Source organism: Salvelinus fontinalis, chromosome 32, assembly GCF_029448725.1.
Source record: "Salvelinus fontinalis isolate EN_2023a chromosome 32, ASM2944872v1, whole genome shotgun sequence".
In the NCBI taxonomy this organism is placed as follows: Eukaryota; Metazoa; Chordata; class Actinopteri; order Salmoniformes; family Salmonidae; genus Salvelinus; species Salvelinus fontinalis.
Genome location: NC_074696.1, coordinates 29,483,858 through 29,506,892, shown reverse-complemented (window position 1 = coordinate 29,506,892; position 23,035 = coordinate 29,483,858). Strand labels below are relative to the sequence as shown.

The window sequence follows — 23,035 nt, the reverse complement described above, 5'->3', positions numbered from 1 at the left end:
AAGTGTGTATATACTAGGTGGCACAGAATCTACACACTAGTGTACTTGACAATGTGTGTATAGAGGGCACAGATTGTAGCCTAGCTAGTGTACTTGTAGCAGGGTATGTTCCGTGGTGCAGGGAGTAGAGCACTGTCTCTGCACAGCTAGAACATTGTATTTACCCCTCCTTCAGCTCTCTCTTTCTCTCTCTCAGGGCTAGCATATATATTGTAAATGTTGTAGGAGGCACAGAGTTAGCCTACAGAGTACTAGTTTCTGTCTGTCTGTCTGTCTGTCTGTCTGTCTGTCTGTCTGTCTGTCTGTCTGTGTGTGTGTGTGTAGGAGGCACAGGGTTAGCCTACAGACTAATGTACTATTAGCTGTCCTCTCTCTCAGGGCTCAGGGTGTTCTTGGTTCTTACTCCGTGTGTTGCAGGCATGGGCGTCCATGAAGGAGTTAGCGGTGCGCTCGTCCTGCTGCAAGGTGCTCTGCTCTGTCATACTGCAGTCCAGAGAACCTAGCTTCCTGGTCTTCTCCTGACGGTACGACATGGCTGCCTTGTTCAGCGCTACCTTCTTCCTGCTGCGGAAAGAGGAGGGGAGAGGTGAAGAGAGGAGGAGAGGGAATATAAAAAGGAGGGAAGAATAAGAGAGAGATAGAAATAAGGAAACAGCAAGGAGATGGGGAAACGAGTGGAGGGGGGGTTGAGGTCAATGAGAGGGAAACGATTAGGGGGAGTTGAGGTCAGGGGGAGGGAAACGATTAGGGGGGGTTGAGGTCAAGGAGAGGGAAACGAGTAGGGGGGGTTGAGGTCAAGGAGAGGGAAACGAGTAGGGGGGATTGAGGTCAAGGAGAGGGAAACGATTAGGGGGGATTGAGGTCAAGGAGAGGGAAACAAGCAGGGGGGGTTGAGGTCAAGGAGAGGGAAACGAGTAGGGGGGATTGAGGTCAAGGAGAGGGAAACGATTAGGGTGGGTTGAGGTCAAGGAGAGGGAAACGAGTAGGGGGGGTTGAGGTCAAGGAGAGGGAAACGAGTGGAGGGGGAGTTGAGGTCAAGGAGAGGGAAACAAGTAGGGGGGGTTGAGGTCAAGGAGAGGGAAACGAGTAGGGGGGTTTGAGGTCAAGGAGAGGGAAACGAGTAGGGGGGGTTGAGGTCAAGGAGAGGGAAACAAGTAGGGGGGGGGGGGTTGAGGTCAAGGAGAGGGAAACGAGTAGGCGGGGTTGAGGTCAAGGAGAGGGAAACGAGTAGGGGGGGTTGAGGTCAAGGAGAGGGAAACAAGTAGGGGGGGGTTGAGGTCAAGGAGAGGGAAACGATTAGGGGGGGTTGAGGTCAAGGAGATGAGATTGGAAGGAAGGGAAAACATAAGGGATTGAGGGAGATTTTGTGATAGTAGCAGGAGGCCCAGAGAGAGAGAGAGAGATATGCTTATCTCCTATGAGTGTCATCTTCCAGAACTACAGAGGGAAAGCAGGTGAAGATTGCGCCAGAATGAAAGGGTGGAGGGAGAGACTAGGGAGGAGTCACTTACGGGTAGTAAGAGTAAGAATAGAAGTCCCTTCTGATTAGCATGGAGAAAGGAGGAGAAGATAGATGAGGAGAGAGAGAGAAGAGAAAGAAAACAAAGAGAGGTGAAAGGTGGAGCCATGGTTAGTGAGGTGGCCTCCAGCAAGGCAAAATAAAAATGTCCGTTATTAAATGTTGAAATGTACAGGTAATTGCCAAAATAATGGAAACGCTTGAGTGAATGAGGGATATAAAGTATATTGAAAGTAGGTGCTTCCACACAGGTATGATTCCTGAGTAAATTAAACAATTAACTTCCCATAATGCTTGGGGACATGTTTAAAAATGCTGGGCAGGGCCATTATTTTGGCTAACATGGCTAATTCCCCAGCTATAGGTTGACACTGCCCCCATCAACAGAGCACGAGTGGTCACTGAATGGTTGGATGAGCATGAAAAGGATGTAAACCATATGCCATGAGCGTCTCAGTCAACAGATCTCAAACCAATTGAACACAATGACAGATTCTGGAGAGGCGCCTGAGACCGCGTTTTCCACAACCATCAACAAAACACCAAATTATGGAATTTGTCGGGGAAGAATGGTGTCACATCCCTCCAATAGGGTTCCAGTTGCTTGTAGAATCTATGCCAAGGTGCATTGAAGCTGTTCTGACTCGTGGTGGCCCAACGGGCCACAGAGGGTAGTGCGTACGGCCCAGTACACACCGGGGCCAAGCTTCCTGCCATCCAGGACCTATATACTAGGCAGTGTCAGAGGAAAGCCCACAAAATTGTCAGAGACTCCAGTCATTAGAGTCATAGAATGTTTTCTCTACTACTGCATGGCAAGCGGTTCCGGAGCGCCAAGTCTAGGACCAAAAGGCTCCTTAACAGCTTCTACCCCTAAGCCATAATACTGCTGAACAATTAATCAAACGGCCACTGGACTATTTACATTGTTGATTAAGGGCTTGTAAGTAAGCATTTCACGGTAAAGTCTACACTTCTTGTATTCGGCTCATGTGACAAATATAGTTCGATTTAATTTGACATTGACTGGGTTCCTAGCTAAATAGATTGCTTAATATGCCAGGGAGCACAGGTACAAACACAGCTGTCAACCAAGGTACAGTTAGCTCCACGTTCTACTGGTGGTTGGTTGGCTGGTTGCCATTGTTTACATAATCAACCATTTTCAGTTACTATGACTCTTCTCCTTGTGACGTCCAACCCTGCTTCTCTGACGTGCATCCCAGCTCCACTCCCTTCCTCATGCCAAAACCTGAGGTGGTAATTCTATCGGACAGGCAACAACAACCTTCCTCTCCAATGAATGGCTCAACCACAGGCACTGTGTTCACTGTGCACTGCACACCAACCCAGATGCTGCTATTATATCTGCTTTGACTTGAAAGGGCAATGGGATATCATGGCCCTTGATGAAATACTGCACACTGAGTGTTGTTCTGCTAATATAACGGTAGAGGAACAGGTGAGAGAAGAGGAATAAAGGAGGAGAGGAGAGTACAGTACTGCCGAACAGTATTTCCTGGTGGAACTTGGCCAATGATGCTGGAGTGTATATAGTTTCCGGGATAGTTGTGCTGCAGCCAATAAAAAATATATTTATACGGGAAAAGCTTGGCAACTATAACCGCACCATGTTTCACGAATAATACTGTGCCATGTGTGCAGTTTTGGAAGTAATATACTCCCCATTACCTGCCTAACTCCTAATTGAATGGAGTTGGACTAAGCCTGCCAAGAGGTGATAGAGAAATTCCTTCCCTAATAGGATGCATTTAGTCACAGGCAGCTCTCTGGACCACCTCATGATCAGAATCACCGTTACACACACACACCCACCACACAACCCTCCACTCACCCATACACCTACCCCTCCACTTACCCCTTCTTGACAACGATGACGATGGCCCCCAGCAGCAGAATAAGGACCACCAGTCCCCCAGCACAGGCCCCCAAGATCAGACCCATGTCCTCTGCATGTTGGGACACCTCCAGGGTCCTCTTATGGTCCTTACAGGCACCTACAGGGGAGAGACAACACTGTGTTAGCCTGCTGAACTAAAGCCAGCTGAACAGACCCTTTTAATGGTCCTTACAGGCAGCTACAGAGGAGAGACAAGTTAGAGTGATAGTCTCTGTATACCACAAGACTGTATTAGCCTGCTGAGCAAAGGCCTAGGCATGAGCTCTTAAGAACTCAGGGTTCGGGCAATCAGACTCTGATAAACAGTAAACCTAGTTAGCCTCCTCTCCCTAGTCCCTACCCTAGACCATACAGAAAGAAGCCCAAGCATCCTTCAGAAAAGGCACAACACCAGATTTGACCAGGTTCAGCTCTTTACAATAACAATCAATATACCGATGACGAGCAGAGATCAACATATCAGAAGCTAGAGTAGGAAGGGTAGAGTGATATTGTGATAGTCTGAGATACAGAAAGCCACGGTGATCCGGGTTATCAGAGTAAAATCAGGTTATTATCCCTCTCACACTGGGTATTATATCCACCTGGGTGAATACACTGGCAGAGAGGGGGGGAGGGAGGGAGGGGGAAGGGAGATATGGAGAGAAAGGGGGGAGGGAGATATGGAGAGAGGGGGAGGGAGGGAGCGAGAGAGAGAGAGAGATGAAGAGATAATGCATGGTAGTGAAGTGAAGCTCTGCCTTTGTCCCTGACTATGTTCCATAATAGGTAACAGGCTTGGATAAGGAGGAAGATTTTAAGCCGCTAACTAACCATCAGTTGGTGCAGCCAGAGTGGAAAGCTGGACAGACTTGGCCTACATGTGTTTAGAAAACACACCAATTACCTCAGCTAATAGCTAGCTGGAGGTTCATTGAGTCAACCATTTTCTATGCACATATGTCATAGTCTCACAGCGTTCATTGTGTCTCTACATTTCCATCAGAGCTATAACAGCATGACATCTCTCTCATGATGAATTTAGAGCTTCTGTGGTGTCATTTTCCAGAAGTGTTTATTGACGACTAGAGACAGAATTGGTTGAGAATTATGATCCTGTACACCTGCGAGCATACGCTTAATTAAAAGTCTCCTCTCCGATGGGTAAACAAAAAGGAGAGTGAATGAAATGGTCTATCACTGGAGGCACGAAGCTAAAACCAATTATCTACCTATTTTTACCATCCATCCTTCTATCCTTTCAGCTGGATGTGGTCCTTTCTCTGTCATCTCACTTACCATTTAAAAAATATCTCTTTTGCCCTCTCTCTCTTTTGCCATCTCTCTCTCATTTGCCATCTCTCTCTCTCTCTCTCAATCCCTTTCTACCAGTTAGCTACAGCACAACCAATTTGAACATCATCCATGTTTTCTTCTCTCCCTCCCACTAAGGCCTAATATTTTGTCGGCGTGGTGGGTAATTTTGCCTGAGCGTTAAAAGCCTGTTCAGGAAAACAGAGTGTGGCCTGCTGAAATCTGGATTGCAGATGATTGTAGCTCTGCTGGCTAGCTGGCTCTCTCTCCAGCCTCCAAGTCCACTTTACTAATGTGTGTGTGAATCACTGTGTTCTTATTGACACCTGCTCCCGCTCCTGCTGTAGGAAGCACGTTGCCATGCAAACGTTTACACCACTAAAACTTTCTGCATGGAGGAAAGGTGGAGGGAGAGAGACAGAGAGAGAGTAAGAGGAGAGAGAATCTATGAGAGAATGTGTGTGAGAAAAAGATTAGTATGGTAGGAGGAGGAACGAAAGGTGGTGGGATGGACAGATTCTATCTTCATCTGCCAGTGTTAGTATGTCATTACTCAGATATTGTGCTGGTGTCAGCCCGGAACACCTGAGGTGTGACACTAGTCGTCTAAAGACATCAGCATGCTTCAGTTTGGCTGGCGCCGAGCCCAACTTGGCTAGCTGAACTGAACCAGTGTGCTTGCGTACTCCCTTCAATGGCCTTCGCTTGAAAAACTAGGGAAAAAAGCAGCAATAGTACTGTTTGTCCATTTTGAGACGCCGTCGCCAGCATACACTTCCTCAAACTAGTCAATCATTTTGACGTTTTTGCCTTAAGCGGCCCGTCTTTTTCCCCGTCGGTCTCCCTGCTTCACACTTGACATGAGCACTATCCTTTCATTACACAGTCACAGAGAGAGAGAGAGTGAAAGAGAGAGGGAGAGAGGGGGAGTGAAAGGGAGAGGGAGAGAGAGAGAGGGGGGGTGAAAGTGGGAGAGGGGGGAGTGTAAGAGAGAGAGGGGAAAATACATGTGTGAGAGGAACATGTTATATATGTGTGCATGTGTGTGGGCGTGTTAGAGAGAGATAAAGAAAGGTTGTATAATGAGAGAGTGAGAGAAGAAGCTTGAGATGGACAGACAGACAATAAGACAAGCAAAGACAGAACGAGTGTGTGTGTGTGTGTGTGTGTGTGTGTGTGTGTGTGTGTGTGTGTGTGTGTGTGTGTGTGTGTGTGTGTGTGTGTGTGTGTGTGTGTGTGTGTGTGTGTGTGTGTGTGTGTGTGTGTGTGTGTGTGTGTGTGTGTGTGTGTGTGTGTGTGGTGTGTGTGTGTGTGTGTGTGTGAGAGAGAGAGAGAAGAATAAAGAATGCCAGTGTACCCTGCCTCCTGAACCTCTCTTTCCCATCACCACAGAAACTGGAACAGCACCAATCTCTCCTCTCTCCCTTCCTCCCTCCACCTTTTCACCGCCACGTACCAAATTAAGGGTATTATAAATATGCTTCTGAGAACCCTCCTCTGTACACACACACAGCTCCTCTGCCCTGATGGTGTGTAGTGCCAGCAGACAATGGCGACGAGAGACCCTTTGATGTCAGGACGCTTCAAATAACAGAGTGCAGGGAGAGAGAGAGAGAGAGAGAGAGAGAGGGAGAGAGAGAGAGAGAGAGTAGGGAGAGGAAAGAATCCAATTTCTACAGGGCTTCCTTCTCTAGTGTACTCTTGATGTCAGGACGCATCAAATAACAGAGAGAATGCAGGAAGAGAGAAAGAAGGGAGAAGAAGGATTCTAATTTATACAGGGTCTCTCTCCCCCCTCTCTCTCTGCCCTCTCTCTCCCCCCTCTCTCTCTCACCCTCTCCCTCCACTCCCCCCCCCCCCTCTCTCTTTCTCTCACCCTCTCCCCCCACTCTATCCCCCCCTCTCTCTCTCTCCCCCCTCTCTCGCTCTCATCTTTCAAAACGCATCAGTGTCTGTGAAATATCATGAAGCACAGAACATGTAAACACTGCTTTGCCAGAAAGCATTCTTATGTAGTCTATTTCTCAAAGCCTCTCAATGATGAAGATAGAAGAAGATAGAAGAAGATAGAAGGGAATGATCTGAATGTACCTTTACGGGCAATCCGGATGCAGTTCATTCTCGTCTCCTGAAACAAGAATGGGAAGTTCATTAGCATGGGATAACCACAAGCAAAAATAAAACACATCAAACATCTATTTTATAAGCATAGAACAGGTGTCAGAGTGTGTGTGTATCTGTGTGTGTCTTAGTCACCGAGTCCACCTCTGTGTGGTAAAGTGCAAACTAGCTAATTAAAAAACTCAGTCAGGGAAGAAAGCAGATGACATCTAATTTTAAATGTGATTGTGAGTGACCTGTCCTCTGTTCTCATCAACAACATCCGGACCCCTGGCCCACCCAACCCATTACACACATGCCCCCCCTCCTAACCCTCCACCTAGCTAGCCCATCACAGCGATACCAGAGACACATTGTCAAATTAAGATTAGCACATGCTAAATCAGGTTTTATACAAGGGGGGAAATTATGCTAATCTAATCGGAGCTCTGATATTGGAGTCAGAACCCTTTCACCTCAGCGCCTGCGAAATTGCCTTTTTTAATTGAAAACCTGTTCTGGGTGGATCTGTATCCACCCACCTCTTAGTCAGGGAGATATAAGTTGTATTTACCCACAATTCACAGGTTGTTACAGCCCCACCTGCTGATATATCATGTGTCATCTTGTCCTCTGTCAAGGTTGACCTGACTCTGAGACAGCCCCTTTTGGCATTAAAACAGAGTGGATCCAAAATGGCACCCTATTCCCTATATAGTACAGTACTTATGACCCTGGTCAAAACAGAATGTTGGACTTAGCCATAGTATCCTACTGACTGCTGATGACACCTCACTGCCTGCTGTGTTCTGATGTTATTTATAGAATGAACCTCAGATATGATGCCAATATTTCTAGCCAATATCACAGGTTGAGTGACAGGTAGCTGGTAGCGGAAGATGATTACGGTTGATAACTACATTGACAGGAAATTAACCAGCAGATCCGATAGTGGACAGAAGCATTTCAAGAAGCCGCAGCTGACTACGCTGTTTAATATCTTTAATATTGCATCAAAAGAGAATTGGGAAAAGGGTCAAAAGATTTGTATCAAAACTATTTAGTGTTCTTTTGCAAGGTTGGTCTGGAAATTCTGTCAAAATATGTGTGACGGACACAGCAAAAGACACTGACAGATTATATACACTCCGTGTTGACAGTTTATTCAGTACACCAATCTAGTACCGGGTCGAACCCCCCTTTGCCTCCAGAACATACTGAATTCTCTGGGGCATGGAAATGTTGCTCAAATAATATCAATGTGCAAAGGAAAACATCCTCACACCATTACACCACCGCCACCAGCCTGTACCGTTGATACCAGGCCATGGACTCATGCTGCTTATGCCAAATCCTGATTCTGCCGTCAGCATGACGCAACAGGAACCGGGATTCGTCGGACCAGGCAATGTTTTTCCGCTCCTCGATTGTTCAGTGTTGGTGATGGCATGCCCACTGGAGCCGCTTCTTCTTGTTTGTAGCTGATAGGAGTGGAGCCTGGTTTGGTGCTCTGCGTTGTGCGTTCAGAGATGCCTTTCTGCACACCACTGTTACCGCCGTTATTTGCCTGTTTGTGGCCCGCCTGTTAGCTTGCACATTCTTGCACACACCGATAAATCCATAATAATTGAGAATTTCAATAAGCATTTTTCTACGGCTGGCCATGTTTTTCACCTGGCTACCCCTACCCCAGTCAACAGCCCTGCACCCCCCACAGCAACTTGTAAAAGCCTCCCCATTTCTCATTCACCCAAATCCAGATAGCTGATGTTCTGAAAGAGCTGCAAAATCTGGACCCCTACAAATCAGCTGGGCTAGACAATCTGGACCCTCTCTTTCTAAAATTATCCACCGAAATTGTTGCAACTGCTATTACTAGCCTGTTCAACCTCTCTTTCGTATCGTCTGAGATCCCCAAAGATTGGAAAGCTGACACTCTAGACCCAAACTGCTACAGACTTATATCTATCCTACCCTGCCTTTCTAAGGTCTTTGAAATCCAAGTTAACAAACAGATCACTGACCATTTCGAATCTCACCGTACTATCTCCGCTATGCAATCTGGTTTCAGAGCTGGTCGTGTGTGCACCTCAGCCCCGCTCAAGGTCCTAAACGATATCATAAACGCCATCGATAAGAGACAATACTGTGCAGCTGTATTCATCGACCTGGCCAAGGCTTTCGACTCTGTCAATCACCACATTCTTATCGGCAGACTCAACAGCCTTGGTTTCTCAAATGACTGCTTCGCCTGGTTCACCAACTACTTCTCTGATAGAGTTCAGTGTGTAAAATCGGAGGGCCTGTTGTCCGGACATCTGGCAATCTCTATGGGGGTGCCACAGGGTTCAATCCTCGGGCCGACTCTCTTCTCTGTATACATCAATGATGTCGCTCTTGCTGCTGGTGAGTCTCTGATCCACCTCTACGCAGACGACACCATTCTGTATACATCTGGCCTCTCTTTGGACACTGTGTTAACTAACCTCCAGATGAGCTTCAATGCCATACAACTCTCCTTCCGTTGCCTTCAACTGCTCTTAAATGCAAGTAAAAACTAAATGCATGCTCTTCAATCGATCACTGCCCGCACCTGCCCGCCTGTCCAGCATCACTACTCTGGACGGTTCTGACTTACAATATGTGGACAACTACAAATACCTAGGTGTCTGGTTAAACTGTAAACTCTCCTTCCAGACTCACATTAAGCATCTCCAATCAAAAATGAAATCTAGAATCGGCTTCCTATTTTGCAACAAAGCATCCTTCACTCATGCTGCCTAACATACCCTTGTAAAACTGACTATCCTACCGATCCTCGACTTCGGCGATGTCATTTACAAAATAGCCTCCAACACTCTACTCAGCAAACTGGATGCAGTCTATCACAGTGCCATCTGTTTTGTCACCAAAGCCCCATATACTACCCACCACTGCGACCTGTACGCTCTCGTTGGCTGGCCCTCGCTTCATATTCGTCGCCAAACCCACTTGCTCCAGGTCACCTATAAGTCTTAGCTTGGTAAAGCCCCGCCTTATCTCAGCTCACTGGTCACCATAGCAGCACCCACCTGTAGCACGTGCTCCAGCAGGTATTTTTCACTGGTCCCCCCCAAAGCCAATTCCTCATTTGGCTGCCTCTACTTCCAGTTTTCTGCTGCCAATGACTGGAACGAACTGCAAAAATCACTGAAGCTGGAGACCCATATCTCCCTCACTAACTTTAAGTACCAGCTGTCAGAGCAAATCACAGATCACTGCACCTGTAAATAGCCATCTGTAAATAGCCCATCCAACAAACTCATCCCCATACTGTATTTATTTATTTATCTTGCTCCTTTGCATCCCAGTATCTCTACTTGCACACACATCTTCTGCACATCTATCACTCCAGTGTTTAATTGCTATATTGTAATTATTTCGCCACTATGGCCTATTTATTGCCTTACCTCCCGTATCTTACCTCATTTGCACGCACTGTATATAGACATTTTCTATTCTATTATTGACTGTATGTTTGTTTATTCCATGTGTAACTCTGTGTTGTTGTTTGTGTCGCGCTGCTTTGGTTTATCTTGGCCAGGTCGCCGTTGTATATGAGAACTTGTTCTCAACTAGCCTACCTGGTTAAATAAAGTGAAATAAAAAATAAATTTAAAAAAATTAAATTCTCCTTCGACCTCTCATCAACGTTTTCGCCCACAGGACTGCCGCTGACTGGATGTGTTTTGTTTGTCGCTCCATTCTCTGTAAACACTAGACACTGTCGTGCGTGAAAAGCCCAGGAGGCAAGCCGTTTCTGACATACTGGAACCAGCGGGCCTGGCACCAGTGATCATACCACTCTCAAAGTCGCTTAGGTCACTCTTTCCCCATTCTAACATTCAATCAAACAGTAACTGAATGCCTCGATGCCCATCTGCTTGTTTTATATAGCAAGCCACGGCCACGTGACTCACTGTCTGTAGGAGTGTGTTTGTGATGTGTGTGATGTGTGTGTGTGTGTGTGTGGGTATGTGTCTGAGCACTTCTGTGTTTTATAAAGAACTGATTGCACCAATCTTGGTGTCTTTCAAGCTCCAGTAAAGACATGCGTCAAAGCAATTACAGTTCCATTCAGTGGCAGCAGCAGCTCTCAGAGCCATGGTTCTGGAAATCTACAGCTAATTATCCTGAAATTTTGTCAAAAAATTATCTGCTTCCCCCTTTTTGCAGAGCCAGCAAATACACACACACACACACACACACACACACACACACACACACACACACACACACACACACACACACACACACACACACACACACACACACACACACACACACACACACAGCAAGTCCAGGCTGATTTGAATAGAGAAGTTTTATAAACAGATTGAGATAAAATTGCTCGCAGGGCAGACAGAGAAACAATAATATACATGAATTAGAATATTGCAATCTTATGAGCTGCTTTGTCAGGATGGAATAGAGCGGTGGCTAAGAGTGCTCTAAGAGGTAGGTAAACGTAGAACTATAATAACACAGTCATAATGACACACACACACTCGTCAAAAAAAACATTTCATTGGGTATTAAGGGAGGACGGAGGAGTCATTAGAACTGCACGCCACTGACGTCAAAGGGTTCAGTATTAGCTTTAATGATCAATAGTTGAGACACACAAGAGATTGAGTCAGAGTGTGATTCAGAAGACAGACACACACTGAGGGTAAGTCCTTGACCTTACAGTCAAGGGAAGTTAGTCATTCCAGCATTACAACCTATGGAACCTTTTAACCTGTATAGCTTTCCCCTACTGCATCCTAGTAAGCAGGTAGGAAGCACGTGTTTGACCAGTTCTGCCCTGGGACTCTCTCTGATGGATTTTGACCGAAGCGATTGCAGTACAACGACTGAAGACGCAGTTTCCAAACCGCCTTGGCGCACACCTTTTACTAAACACTTTTTAAATAAATATGCAGCTACCAGAGTCATATAGTCCTACTGTATATATGATGCATGATGAGAGGCTGAAGCCAGGCAGACTAGACTGTAGTCATTTAGCTCCATATGGGCTTTATGATTGAAACAGCACCTGGCCCACTACTTCCTCTTTTTATCTACCTTAAGTCTAATTTCAGTTTCCTCTAGGCAGCAGGCTCAGAGGGGACAGGTAGAGAAAGAAAGACAGAGTGACAGAGAGAAAGAGAGTCCAAAACAGCCTGAGTTTCAGAGCTGAAGTACTTCTTTCCTACAGCCACAGTTTTACCTTCTCAATTCAATAACACTTGATTTGTCCCAAAGGACTGTAGTTTAGTCCCCTGATCTGTCCGTGCTGTCTTGCTTACTCCTATGGCATGTTTGACAAAGACTCCAGACTTGACTCAGACTTTATTGACAGGTCTATAAACTTACCCCTCTGAAGTTGCTTATAGCCTGGAAGAAGACCAGGTAGTTCTTGGAGGGGTCCAGGGGAGTGTTCCAGTAGCCGTTATAGGTGTGGTTGTCCCCTACTGTGAACGGAGTGGCCTCAGGGAGACTGGAGGGGGGAAGCTCAGCCGTGTAGTAGTGGGACTTAGACTGAGCCTCCACCTGGGACGCTGGCACAGGGAAACAGTCTGACCCGCTACCCAGCTCCCTCCTCCTCCGCCTGCTCCTCCTGACCCGCCTGGAACCGTCCTCTTCTACTACCACCACCTGGTACGCACTGCGGGGAGAGGGATGACAGACTGATAGGTGATAACTACGCTGGAAACAAATGGCCCTCTTAAAGGGGCAATCTGCATTAGCTACATCCATTTTTGGACTTGTAAATTAGTTATATAGATTCTTAAAGAATCCAACTTAAAATCGCCTCATGAGCTTAGTTCAACTATTGTACCCCATCAGAACCCAAAATATAAGGTTGTTTAACTCCAATGTTTGTAAACAAAGTAACACTCTATAGCCTTAATTTTGATATCATGGATGGTCAGTCCTTGCATCCATAGCTCGGTCTATGAATGTGAGAGTGCCAGGCCCATCTCTCAGCTTTATAACGAAACAGTGGTGGGGAGAATGCTTTATTGTTGTTTCAACTACGGATTGTCCCTTTAAGGTCACCCTTGTAAAAAAAGTTCTCAAAGACACTTCCTGATGAAATAAAAGGTAGAATAATATAAGAAACACAGGTCAAATAGCAATGACATTATTTCAAAACATTCTTGTTATACAAGTGAATATATTTATCTAGTGCTAGACATGAGTGACAGTTGTGTGAGGCCTATTATTGTGATTAGTAATGTGACTGTACCTGACTGGTGCTCCTCTGCCCAGCGCTGGTCTCAACAGCACCGTGATGGTGCTCTCTGACTCACTGAGTGGGGCCAGGACATCCTCATAGTCAAACACTGGGGCTGAGAGAGGAGGAGAGAGGGGATAGGGAGGGGGAAGGGGAGATACAGATTGAGGTGGAGAGGGGGAAGGGAGAGCGTGGAGATAAAGAGGTGGAGCAGGAGAGTGTGTGTGGGTGAGAGAGAGAGAGAGAGAGAGAGAGAGAGAGAGAGAGAGAGAGAGAGAGAGGGGGGGGAGATCATGAGAGAGAAAGAGAGAGGATAGATCATGAGAGAGAAAGAGACAGAGAGAGAGATAGAAAATGAGGGAGTAAGTAACAAAACAATCACATATAACACAGGAAGTGGGATAAAACTCATTCACATAGACAGCTGCAGGACATTCCCATAATTATTCACAGGGACGATAAGAATCCCCTGTAATTAAAATACATCTCACAGCCACACCCCCTTGAACAGGACTGCAGACTGGAACATACCTTGGTGAGCTCCCATCTATGGGGAACACACACACATTGTCTTCCCGTCTCTGTTTACCGTTAAAAGACAATTAGCAAAGGAGCAGCCAGCCAATACAAAACATGAGCTTTCACAGTAAAGAAAGATTATTAATAATCAGCTAAACCAACAGCCTCTGAAATGAAAGGATGCAAGACTTCACTCTCACACAGTCACACACAGTATCTGAGCATGTGCACAGGTTCCTTCCACGCTGTTCCCAGCGTGGTAGCCAGGGTACCAAAACAGCAGAGAAGTTCTGCCTCGCGCTTCAACGCTCTTAGCTGTTGTGGAAATTGTTTACTCATTTCGCGGAGTCTACCTGGTGTTGGTTTTTCATTTTGGGTCAGAAGAAAAAGGGTTCTTTGGCTGTCCCCATAGTTTTTTGGTTCCAAGTAGAACCCTTTTGGGGTCCATGTAAAACCCTTTCCACAAAAGGTTCTACATGGAACCCAAGGGAATGCAGGTGAAAGCTACAATCCCCTATTGATGTCACTTGTTAAATCCACTTCAATCAGTGTTGATGAAGAGGAGGAGACAGGTTAAAGAAGGATTTTCAAGCCTTGAGACAATTGAGACATGGATTGTGTATGTGTGCTATTCAGAGGGTGAATGGGGAAGACAAAAAATATAGGTGCCTTTGAACAGGGTATGGTAGTAGGTGCCAGCTGATTATTAATAATCTTTCTTTACTGTGAAAGCTCATGTTTTGTATTGGCTGGCTGTCAAGACTGCAACACTGCTGAGTTTCACGCTGCTGAGTTTCCCATGTGTATCAAGAATGGCCCACCACCCAAAGGATATACAGACATCTGTGGGAAGCATTGGAATCGACATGGGCCAGCATCCCTTGTGGAACGCTTTCGGCACCTTGTAGAGTCCATTCCCCGACGAATTGAGGCTGTTCTAAATTGAGGCTGTTCAATATTAGGAAGATGTTCCTAATGTTTTGTACACTCAGTTGAGGTTAAACCCCCAAATATTAGACAGAGTAAAAGTGTAACATAAACATTCATGTATAGTACTAACTCAGTATAGAGAAACTGGAGAACGTGTGTAGTATGGTTGGATTTAATACCTTCAACCGCCAGATAGAAAACCAAGCCTTTGTAAATGTATGAATGACCGAGATTGAAGACCAATGAAGAGAGCACACTTTCCTTTATTGTGGTGGGTTTAAGAGGGCATGTTAGAGAAATACATGAATAGAGTTAAGTGGAAAGGCTAGAGAGAGAGATGGGCTGAGAGAGAGATGAGACAGGTCAGAGGTGACAGTTGCAGTACTTTATCCACAGCAGCTCACAGGTCAAGGGTCAAGCACTGACTGTGGCTCAATAGAGAAGACCTGTACAACCACACAAAAGTGAGGGAGATGGACTGAGCCAGTGGGATTTATCCAGCCATACATGCTCCACCATGATGTTATTTCATACTTTAATGCCACAGTCTAATTTGTTTTACAACCAAACTCTTCATTAATTTAAATGGTCATTGAACAGCAGTGACTATTGCAGATTGTACTTTTAAAGGGGTGGAAAAGCCACAGGTCATTAACTTGCCTCATCGTGCAATAGATTTATCTTTGATTCTAGAGTGACTCACTCAACTAACTGGCCATTAATTCCCAGTAAATTGTATTATTTCTCACGAAATGGGGAAAAAGAAGAAATGCAAATCGGACACCCAGGGGCTGCTATTGTCAGGTGCTTTAGAAAAGTTGAAAAGCTACCACACACTGTGTTTGGAAATGATCATACTGTATATTTATTTGTGAGGCCAAAGCTTAGGCCTCCCGGCCTTGCTCTGACGCAGGTTGTGAGGCTAGAACGTTAGTGCTAAAATAGGTATGGGATCATTCGCAAGCTCACTGTGTGGGAGAAGGGAACGTATTTTCTTTGAACAAGACCCAGGAACCCTATGCTATCCTGATGCAGTGAAAAAGAGTGAAAAATAATCTAAACATAAAGTAAGCTTTTGAAACATCTTTGCTTCCACAGAGTAAGCTTTTGAAACATCTTTGCTTCCACAGAGTCAGTCCCATCTCTCAGGACAGAGCAAGGACAGGTCATCAAGTCAAACAACTCACAGCAACCCCTCGAGTCTACCCCCAGCCTCATTCTCAGCCCCAGCCCTAACCCTGAGGCGTCAGTCCCTGCTTATTCCATAGAACCTCACCGGAGATGTTGGTGGTGATCTCAGTGAGGGCGGTCTGTCCGAAGCCCTTGGCGGTGCGAGCTCTAACAGACACCAGATAGGTGGTGCCGGGGTGTAGGCCAGAGAACATGTGGTATGTTTCGTTCCTCAGTTTGGAAACGGTACGGCGAGGGCCTGGTACGTTGATACCTGGGTCGGAAGACTCGATGCCCTGGTAACTGATCTGGGGACCGGGAACAAAACACAGACAAATAGTGTCACAATGCTGTGTTGTTGTTGTTGTAAGAGTATTGTTGTTCTAATAGATTTAGGAACAAGGAACAAAACACAAACCATAGAATCACTATGAGTAGTCTCAGTTGACAAACTGTGAACATAAATGAATCAAAACGAGATTTGATTCCGCTACCTGAGGTCATTTGATAGGTGTTGTTATTGTTGTTAGTGTTATTGTTCATGAAGGAGAGAGAGATGTTTTGCTGTGGGTTGTTTCAATGTTGGGAGTCAAGCAGATATTTTACAAATGAGGTGGTGTTACTGTGTCTCTGACTGTGCCTGCCTACCTTGCACCCCAACCCACAGTGACACCATGCAGCCCAAAATGAGATAATTCCTGTTCTCATCATGTTTTACTGAAGGAAACACTCAGAACGTCTCCTCTGCCACCACCCAGACAACCAACACACCCCAATTACTTGGGCTGCTGTTCTTTTCTGCTTCACTCTCCTTTCTTTTCTCAGAGATCCCGTTCTCAGCGCCTCTCTCTTCTAACGTTCCTCTCTTCTCTTCTTTCCCTCGCTCTCCTCCCCCCTCTCTCTTCCCGCTCTTCTCTATCCACTCACCAGGCAATCTCTGACACGTCCTTGTTTCTCATTCTCCTCTCTCCTCTCTCCTGATTCAACCGTCTATTCTCACTCCTCCATACCTCGCTTCTTTCACACACTGCCTAAATTCATCTTCCCACCTCTCATCATCTTCTCCCTATTCCTACTGCATCTTTCTTTTCCTTTCTCAACCTTCAATATCTATTCCAACAATTTCTTCCTTTCATCATTCTATCTAACAGTCTCTCTCCATCTCACTATTTACATGTCCCATGCAGTACTTTATCCACAGCAGCTCACAGGTCAAGGGTCAAGCACTGACTGTGGCTCAATAGAGATGACCTGTACAACCACACAAAAGTGAGGGAGATGGACTGAGCCAGTGGGATTTATCCAGCCATACATGCTCCACCATGATGTTATTTCATACTTTAATGCCACAGTCTAATTTGTTTTACAACCAAACTCTTCATTAATTTAAATTGTAATTGAAAAGCAGTGACTATTGCAGATTGTACTTTTAAAGGGGTGGAAAAGTCACAGGTCATTAACTTGCCTCATCGTGCAATAGATTTATCTTGATTCTAGAGTGACTCACTCAACTAACTGGCCATTCATTCCCAGTAAATTGTATTATTTCGCACGAAATGGGGAAAAAGAAGAAATGCAAATCGGACACCCAGGGGCTGCTATTGTCAGGTGCTTTAGAAAAGTTGAAAAGCTACCACACACTGTGTTTGGAAATGATCATACTGTATATTGTGAGGCTAAAACATTGGTGAAAAAATAGGTATGGGATCATTCGCAAGCTCACTGTGTGGGAGAAGGGTATGTATTGTCTTTGAACAAGACCCAGGAAACCTATGCTATCCTGATGCAGTGAAAAAGTAAACATGAAGTAAGCTTTTGAAACATCTTTGTGTGGACCTACCACGGCAAATCTGACCACGACTCCATTTTGTTGCTCCCAGCCTATAGACAGAAACTAAAACAGGAAACGCCCGTGCTCAGGTCTGTTCAACGCTGGTACGACCAATCTGATTCCACACTTCAAGATTGCTTCGAACACGTGACTGGGATATGTTCCGAATAGCCTCAGACAACAACATTGATTTATACGCTAATTCGGTGAGCGAGTTTATTAGCATGTGCATCGGTGATGTTGTACCACGGTGACAATTAAAACCTTCCCCATCCAGAAACCGTGGATTAATGGCAGCATTCGAGCAAAACTGAGAGCGCGAACCACTGCTTTTAATCATGGCAAGGTGACCGGAAACATGACCGAATACAAACAGTGTAGCTATTCCCTCCGCAAGGCAATCAAACAAGCTAAGCGTCAGTATAGAGACAAAGTAGAGTCGCAATTCAACGGCTCAGACACAAGGCGTATGTGGCAGGGTCTACAGACAATCACAGATTATCAAAAGAAAACCAGCCCTGTCGCGGACACCGACGTCTTGCTCCAAGACAAACTAAACAACTTCTTTACTCTCTTTGAGGACAATACAGTGCCACTGACACGGCCCGCTACCAAAACCTGCGGGCTCTCCTTCACCGCAGCCAACATGAGTAAAACATTTAAACGTGTTAACCCTCGCAAGGCTGCCGGGCCAGACGGCATCCCTAGCCGCGTCCTCAGAGCATGCGCAGACCAGCTGGCTGGTGTGTTTACGGATATATTCAATCAATCCCTATCCCAGTCTGCTGTTCCCACATGCTTCAAGAGGGCCACCATTTTTCCTGTTCCCAAGAAAGCTAAGGTAACTGAGCTAAACGACTATCGCCCTATAGCACTCACTTCCGTCATCATGAAGTGCTTTGAGAGACTAGTCAAGGATCATATCATCTCCACCCTACCTGATACCCTAGACCCACTCCAATTTGCTTACCGCCCCAATAGGTCCACAGACGACCAATCGCAATCACACTGTACACTGCCCAAACCCATCTGGACAAGAGGAATACCTATGTAAGAATGTTGTTCATCATTTACAGCTCAGCATTTAACACCCTAGTACCCTTTAAGTTCCTTGGCGTACACATCACGGACAAACTGAAATGGTCCACCTACACAGACAGCATGGTGAAGAAGGGGCAACAGCTCTTCAATCTCAGGAGGCTAAAGAAAGTTGGCTTGTCATCGAAAACACTCAAACTTTTACAGATGCATAATCGAGAGCATCCTGTCGGGCTGTATCACTGCCTGGTACGGCAACTGCTCCGCTCACAACCGCAAGGCTCTCCAGAGGGTGGTGAGGTCTGCACAACACATCACCGGGGGCAAACTACCTGCCCTCCAGGATACCTACACCACCCGATGTCACAGGAAAGCCAAAAAGATCATCAAGGACAAAAACCACCCGAGCCACTGCCTGTTCACCCCGCTATCATCCAGAAGGCGCGGTCAGTACAGGTGCATCAAAGCTGGGACTGAGAGACTGAAAAACAGCTTCTACCTCAAGGCCATCAGACTGTTAAACAGCCATCACTAACATTGAGTGGCTGCTGCCAACATACTGACTCAAATCTCTAGCCACTTGAATAATTAAAAATTGGATGTAATAAGTAGATCACTAGTCACTTTAAACAATGGCACTTTATATAATGTTTACATACCCTACGTTACTCATCTCAGATGTACAGTATATACTGTACTCTATACCATCTACTGCATCTTGCCTATGCCGTTCGGCCATCGCTCATCCATATATTTATATGTGCATATGCTTATTCATTCCTTTACACTTGTGTGTATAAGGTACTTGTTGTGAAATTGTTAGATTACTTGTTAGATATTACTGCATGGTCGGAACTAGAAGCACAAACATTTCGCTACACTCATATTAAAATATGCTAACCATGTATATGTGACCAATAAAATTTGATTTGATTCGATTTTTGCTTACACAGAGTCAGTCCCATCACTCAGGACAAAACAAGGAACAAGTAATCAAATCTACCCCCAGCCTCATTCTATCAGTCTCTCTCCAATCTCACTATTTACATGTCTCTTCCTTTTCAACATACTCTCTCTCTCTCTGTCAGAGCAGACTTCTCAGGCCCAGACCTGTATCTGGGTGGACACCTTTCATTCATACAGCTGTGTCACCGCAGCCTGCCTGTAAGCTCTAAGAGTTGGCTACAGAGGCCTGTGTCGGAGGTGACCAGGGACATATATACACACAAATATGTATTATTAATTAGAAGCATTTAACCTGTTGGGGATGGGGGCGCTGTTTAGACTATTTATGCTAATGTGGCTAATTTTTTAAACGGCTTCCCACAAAATCCTTGATCGTACAATATGCATATTATTATTATTATTGGATAGAAAACAGTCTATAGTTTCTATAGGAGTTGAAATTTTGTCTCTAAGTGGAACAGAGCCCATTCTACAGCAATTTCCCTGACATGGAGTCAGATTTGAGAAACGTTGGCCACTTTTCTGAAGTCATTTAAACGGGCACTGTCGTTGCTATGACTATACGGACACTTCTTACGTCTTCCCCTGGATGCCTTTACGTGATGACGATTCCAACGGGCTCGATTGCTCGTTCACAGGCACTACAAATGAAAAAAACCTTTAGCTAGCAAGTCTTTTCTTGCTGCGTAACGCGCGTGGAAGACACCGACCCTCTCCTGTTCCAAGCATTAGTTTAGCCTGTTATATTTCTCCGGTCATCTTTTCACTCGTTATAGGAGTTACAAACATCACAAAGTAGTTAATTTAAAGCGTTTTATAGCAATTTATATCCGTTTAGTGCGATTTTGGGACATTTATTTTTGCAACGATGTGAAAAGTTGGGAACGCTTTTCAGTTCATCCCGAACGTAGTTGACATTTCCACATGGCAAGAGGACAGCTTTCCACCAAAAGACGATTTCTCCCAAGAAAGGATCCTTTGCCCAAGATACTGATGGAAGAACAGCTCAAGGTAGGACATTTTTATTATGATAAATCGTGTTTCTGTCGAAACATTTTAGTGGCTTAGGACGCCATGTTTTTTGACGTAGCTTCGCTTGGCGCAAACTGTATTGAAAAGTAAGGATAAATTAAAAAATGTAATAACGCAATTGTATTAAGAATTAAATTGTCTATCAATCCCTGTCCACCCTATATTTTTTAGTCACGTTTATGAGTATTTATGTATAAGAGTAGATCACTGTCTAAGTGGCGCAAGGACGTTTTCTTTACCAGCTTGTCTACATTTCACATTGTCTAACCATGATTTTGGTGGCTAAATATAAACATTTTCGATCAAACTGTATATGCATGTTGTAATGTGATGTTACAGGAGTGTCATCGGAAGAATTCTGAGAAGGTTAGTGAAAAAATTAATATCTTTTGGCGATGTTGACTTTTATCGCTCACTTTGGCTAGAATCAATGCTGGGCTGCTATGTGCTATGTGCTACGCTAATATAACGATTTATTGTGTTTTCGCTGTAAGACACTTAGAAAATCTGAAATATTGTCTGTATTCACAGGATCTGTGTCTTTCGATTCGTGTATGCTGTGTATTTTTACGAAATGTTTGATGATTAGTAGTTAGGTAAACACGTTGCTCATTGTAATTATTCTAGTCCATTTGTGATGGTGGGTGCAATTGTAAACTATGCCATATACCTGAAATATGCACTTTTTTCTAACAAAACCTATCCCATACCATAAATATGTTATCAGACTGTCATCTAATGAGTTTTTTTGTTGGTTAGGGGCTATAAATATCTTAGTTTAGCCGAATTGGTGATGGCTACTGGTGTTGGTGGACAAATAAAAGATGGTGGAATATGCTAATGTGTTTTTAGGTAATAGATGTACATCTTTACATATTGTGTCTTCCCTGTAAAACATTTTAAAAATCGGAAATGTTGACTGGATTCATAAGATCTGTGTCTTTCATTAGCTGTATTGGACTTTAATGTGTGAAAGTTAAATATTTTAAAAAAATATTTTTTTTGAATTTCGCGGCACTGGTTTTTCAGTGGGGGGGGGGGGGGTGTGCCGCTAGCGCCACGCTGATCCTAGACAGGTTAAAGTTGCCCCCCATGTGAAAGTGTCTATTAGGCAAATAAGTAATTATGCTGCTTGTCTATATATAATTGCAGGGCTGCAGTCAGAGGCTCAGCTCGTCTCATTAGCATCAGAACATATACGGAGGCCTGAACTGGGGGCGGGGGGAAATACATTCCCTATTAATGACCAGGGCGGATGTAAGCTGTATTGCACGGGTAGGCAACTAGATTCAGATTCTGATTATTGTTGAAGCGGATGGTCGGGGGGCCGGAACATCATTTATAATAATTTGTACACTGCAAATTGACCACAACTAAGTCCAAAAACAGACTGTATTTCAAAATAACAAATATTTAATACATTGATTACATTGAGACATGATCACATCAACAAAAAAATCATGGAAATACTTGAACAGATTTCCTTAATTAAATACATGTTTAGCTGAATTCCTAGTGATTTGAGATTTCTTGGACCTAAAAATGTACACAAAAAAGAAGCACAACAACACAGGGGTCTGTGTCAAGCTGAAGGAAATTAGTGAGAGATAAATATCAGTCAAATAAAGACACAAATATGAATAGGGGAGAAAAAGAAAGATAGAGATCAAGATTGAGTCCGAGATAGATATGTGATCGCAAAAAGGTAGACAGACGGAAAGTTGAGGGCATGTTCCATACCTCATACTGTGTGATGACCCCATTGGGCTCCACAGGCTCCTCCCACTTCAGAAAGATCATATCGTCCAATGGAGTGAAGGTCAGTGACTCTGGGGCAACGCCACCAGGAACTGGAAGAGAAAGCACAACATAAACATTCTGAGAACTCGCAGTTGATTGCATAGGGGGTCCTATGGGAAGGAAGTGATTACGGATATCTGGTTTCCAACTCTAAAGACAGGCAATTCAAATTGAGGACCAGAAGATTTGGGGAGTGTGTGCCTGGGTGGAAGATTGCATGTGTGTTTGTGTGTACTTCTGAGTCTGATTGAAAGATGTTGCTGCTACAGTTCATGCAGGTTTCTTCAACTAACAAGCTCCTCTGGCTGTCTGGCTGTCTGTCTGGCTCTGAGGCTGTGGCTCAGATGGGTAAAGTCTAGAGCACTGTCTTGTGGCTGACATTTAACCTCTTTGGGCTAGGGGGAGGTATTTTGACATCCGGATGAAAAGTGTGCCCGAAGTAAACTGCCTGCTACTCAGGCCCGGAAGCTAGGATATGCATATAATTGGTAGATTTGGATAGAAAACACTCTAAAGTTTCACAAACTAATGTCTGTGAGTATAACAGAAGTGAAATGGCAGGCGAAACCCCGAGGACAACCCCCCCCCCCCCCCAAAAGAAATTCAGCATAACACTGATTTCAATTGCGGGCACTATTATAATAAGGTGAAATC

The 23,035-nt window shown here is 44.8% G+C and overlaps 1 protein-coding gene across 6 annotated transcripts in view; it reads right to left on the bottom strand.

The window, feature by feature from the left end:
* LOC129831048 (receptor-type tyrosine-protein phosphatase U-like) overlaps window positions 1-23,035 on the bottom strand; it is a 295,005-nt gene that overhangs the window by 51,353 nt on the left and 220,617 nt on the right. For 4 of the 6 annotated variants that reach the window (XM_055894045.1, XM_055894046.1, XM_055894047.1 and 1 more), the window contains exons 10-17: window positions 22,322-22,431; window positions 15,821-16,022; window positions 13,108-13,210; window positions 12,231-12,522; window positions 6,825-6,861; window positions 3,399-3,537; window positions 1,512-1,541; window positions 404-564 (exon numbers count right to left, since the gene is read on the bottom strand). In XM_055894045.1, coding sequence (XP_055750020.1) covers window positions 404-564; window positions 1,512-1,541; window positions 3,399-3,537; window positions 6,825-6,861; window positions 12,231-12,522; window positions 13,108-13,210; window positions 15,821-16,022; window positions 22,322-22,431 — 1,074 coding nt within the window. The remainder of the gene's footprint in view (window positions 1-403; window positions 565-1,511; window positions 1,542-3,398; window positions 3,538-6,824; window positions 6,862-12,230; window positions 12,523-13,107; window positions 13,211-15,820; window positions 16,023-22,321; window positions 22,432-23,035) is intronic. The other 2 variants (XM_055894048.1, XM_055894050.1) reach the window with 1 other exon arrangement.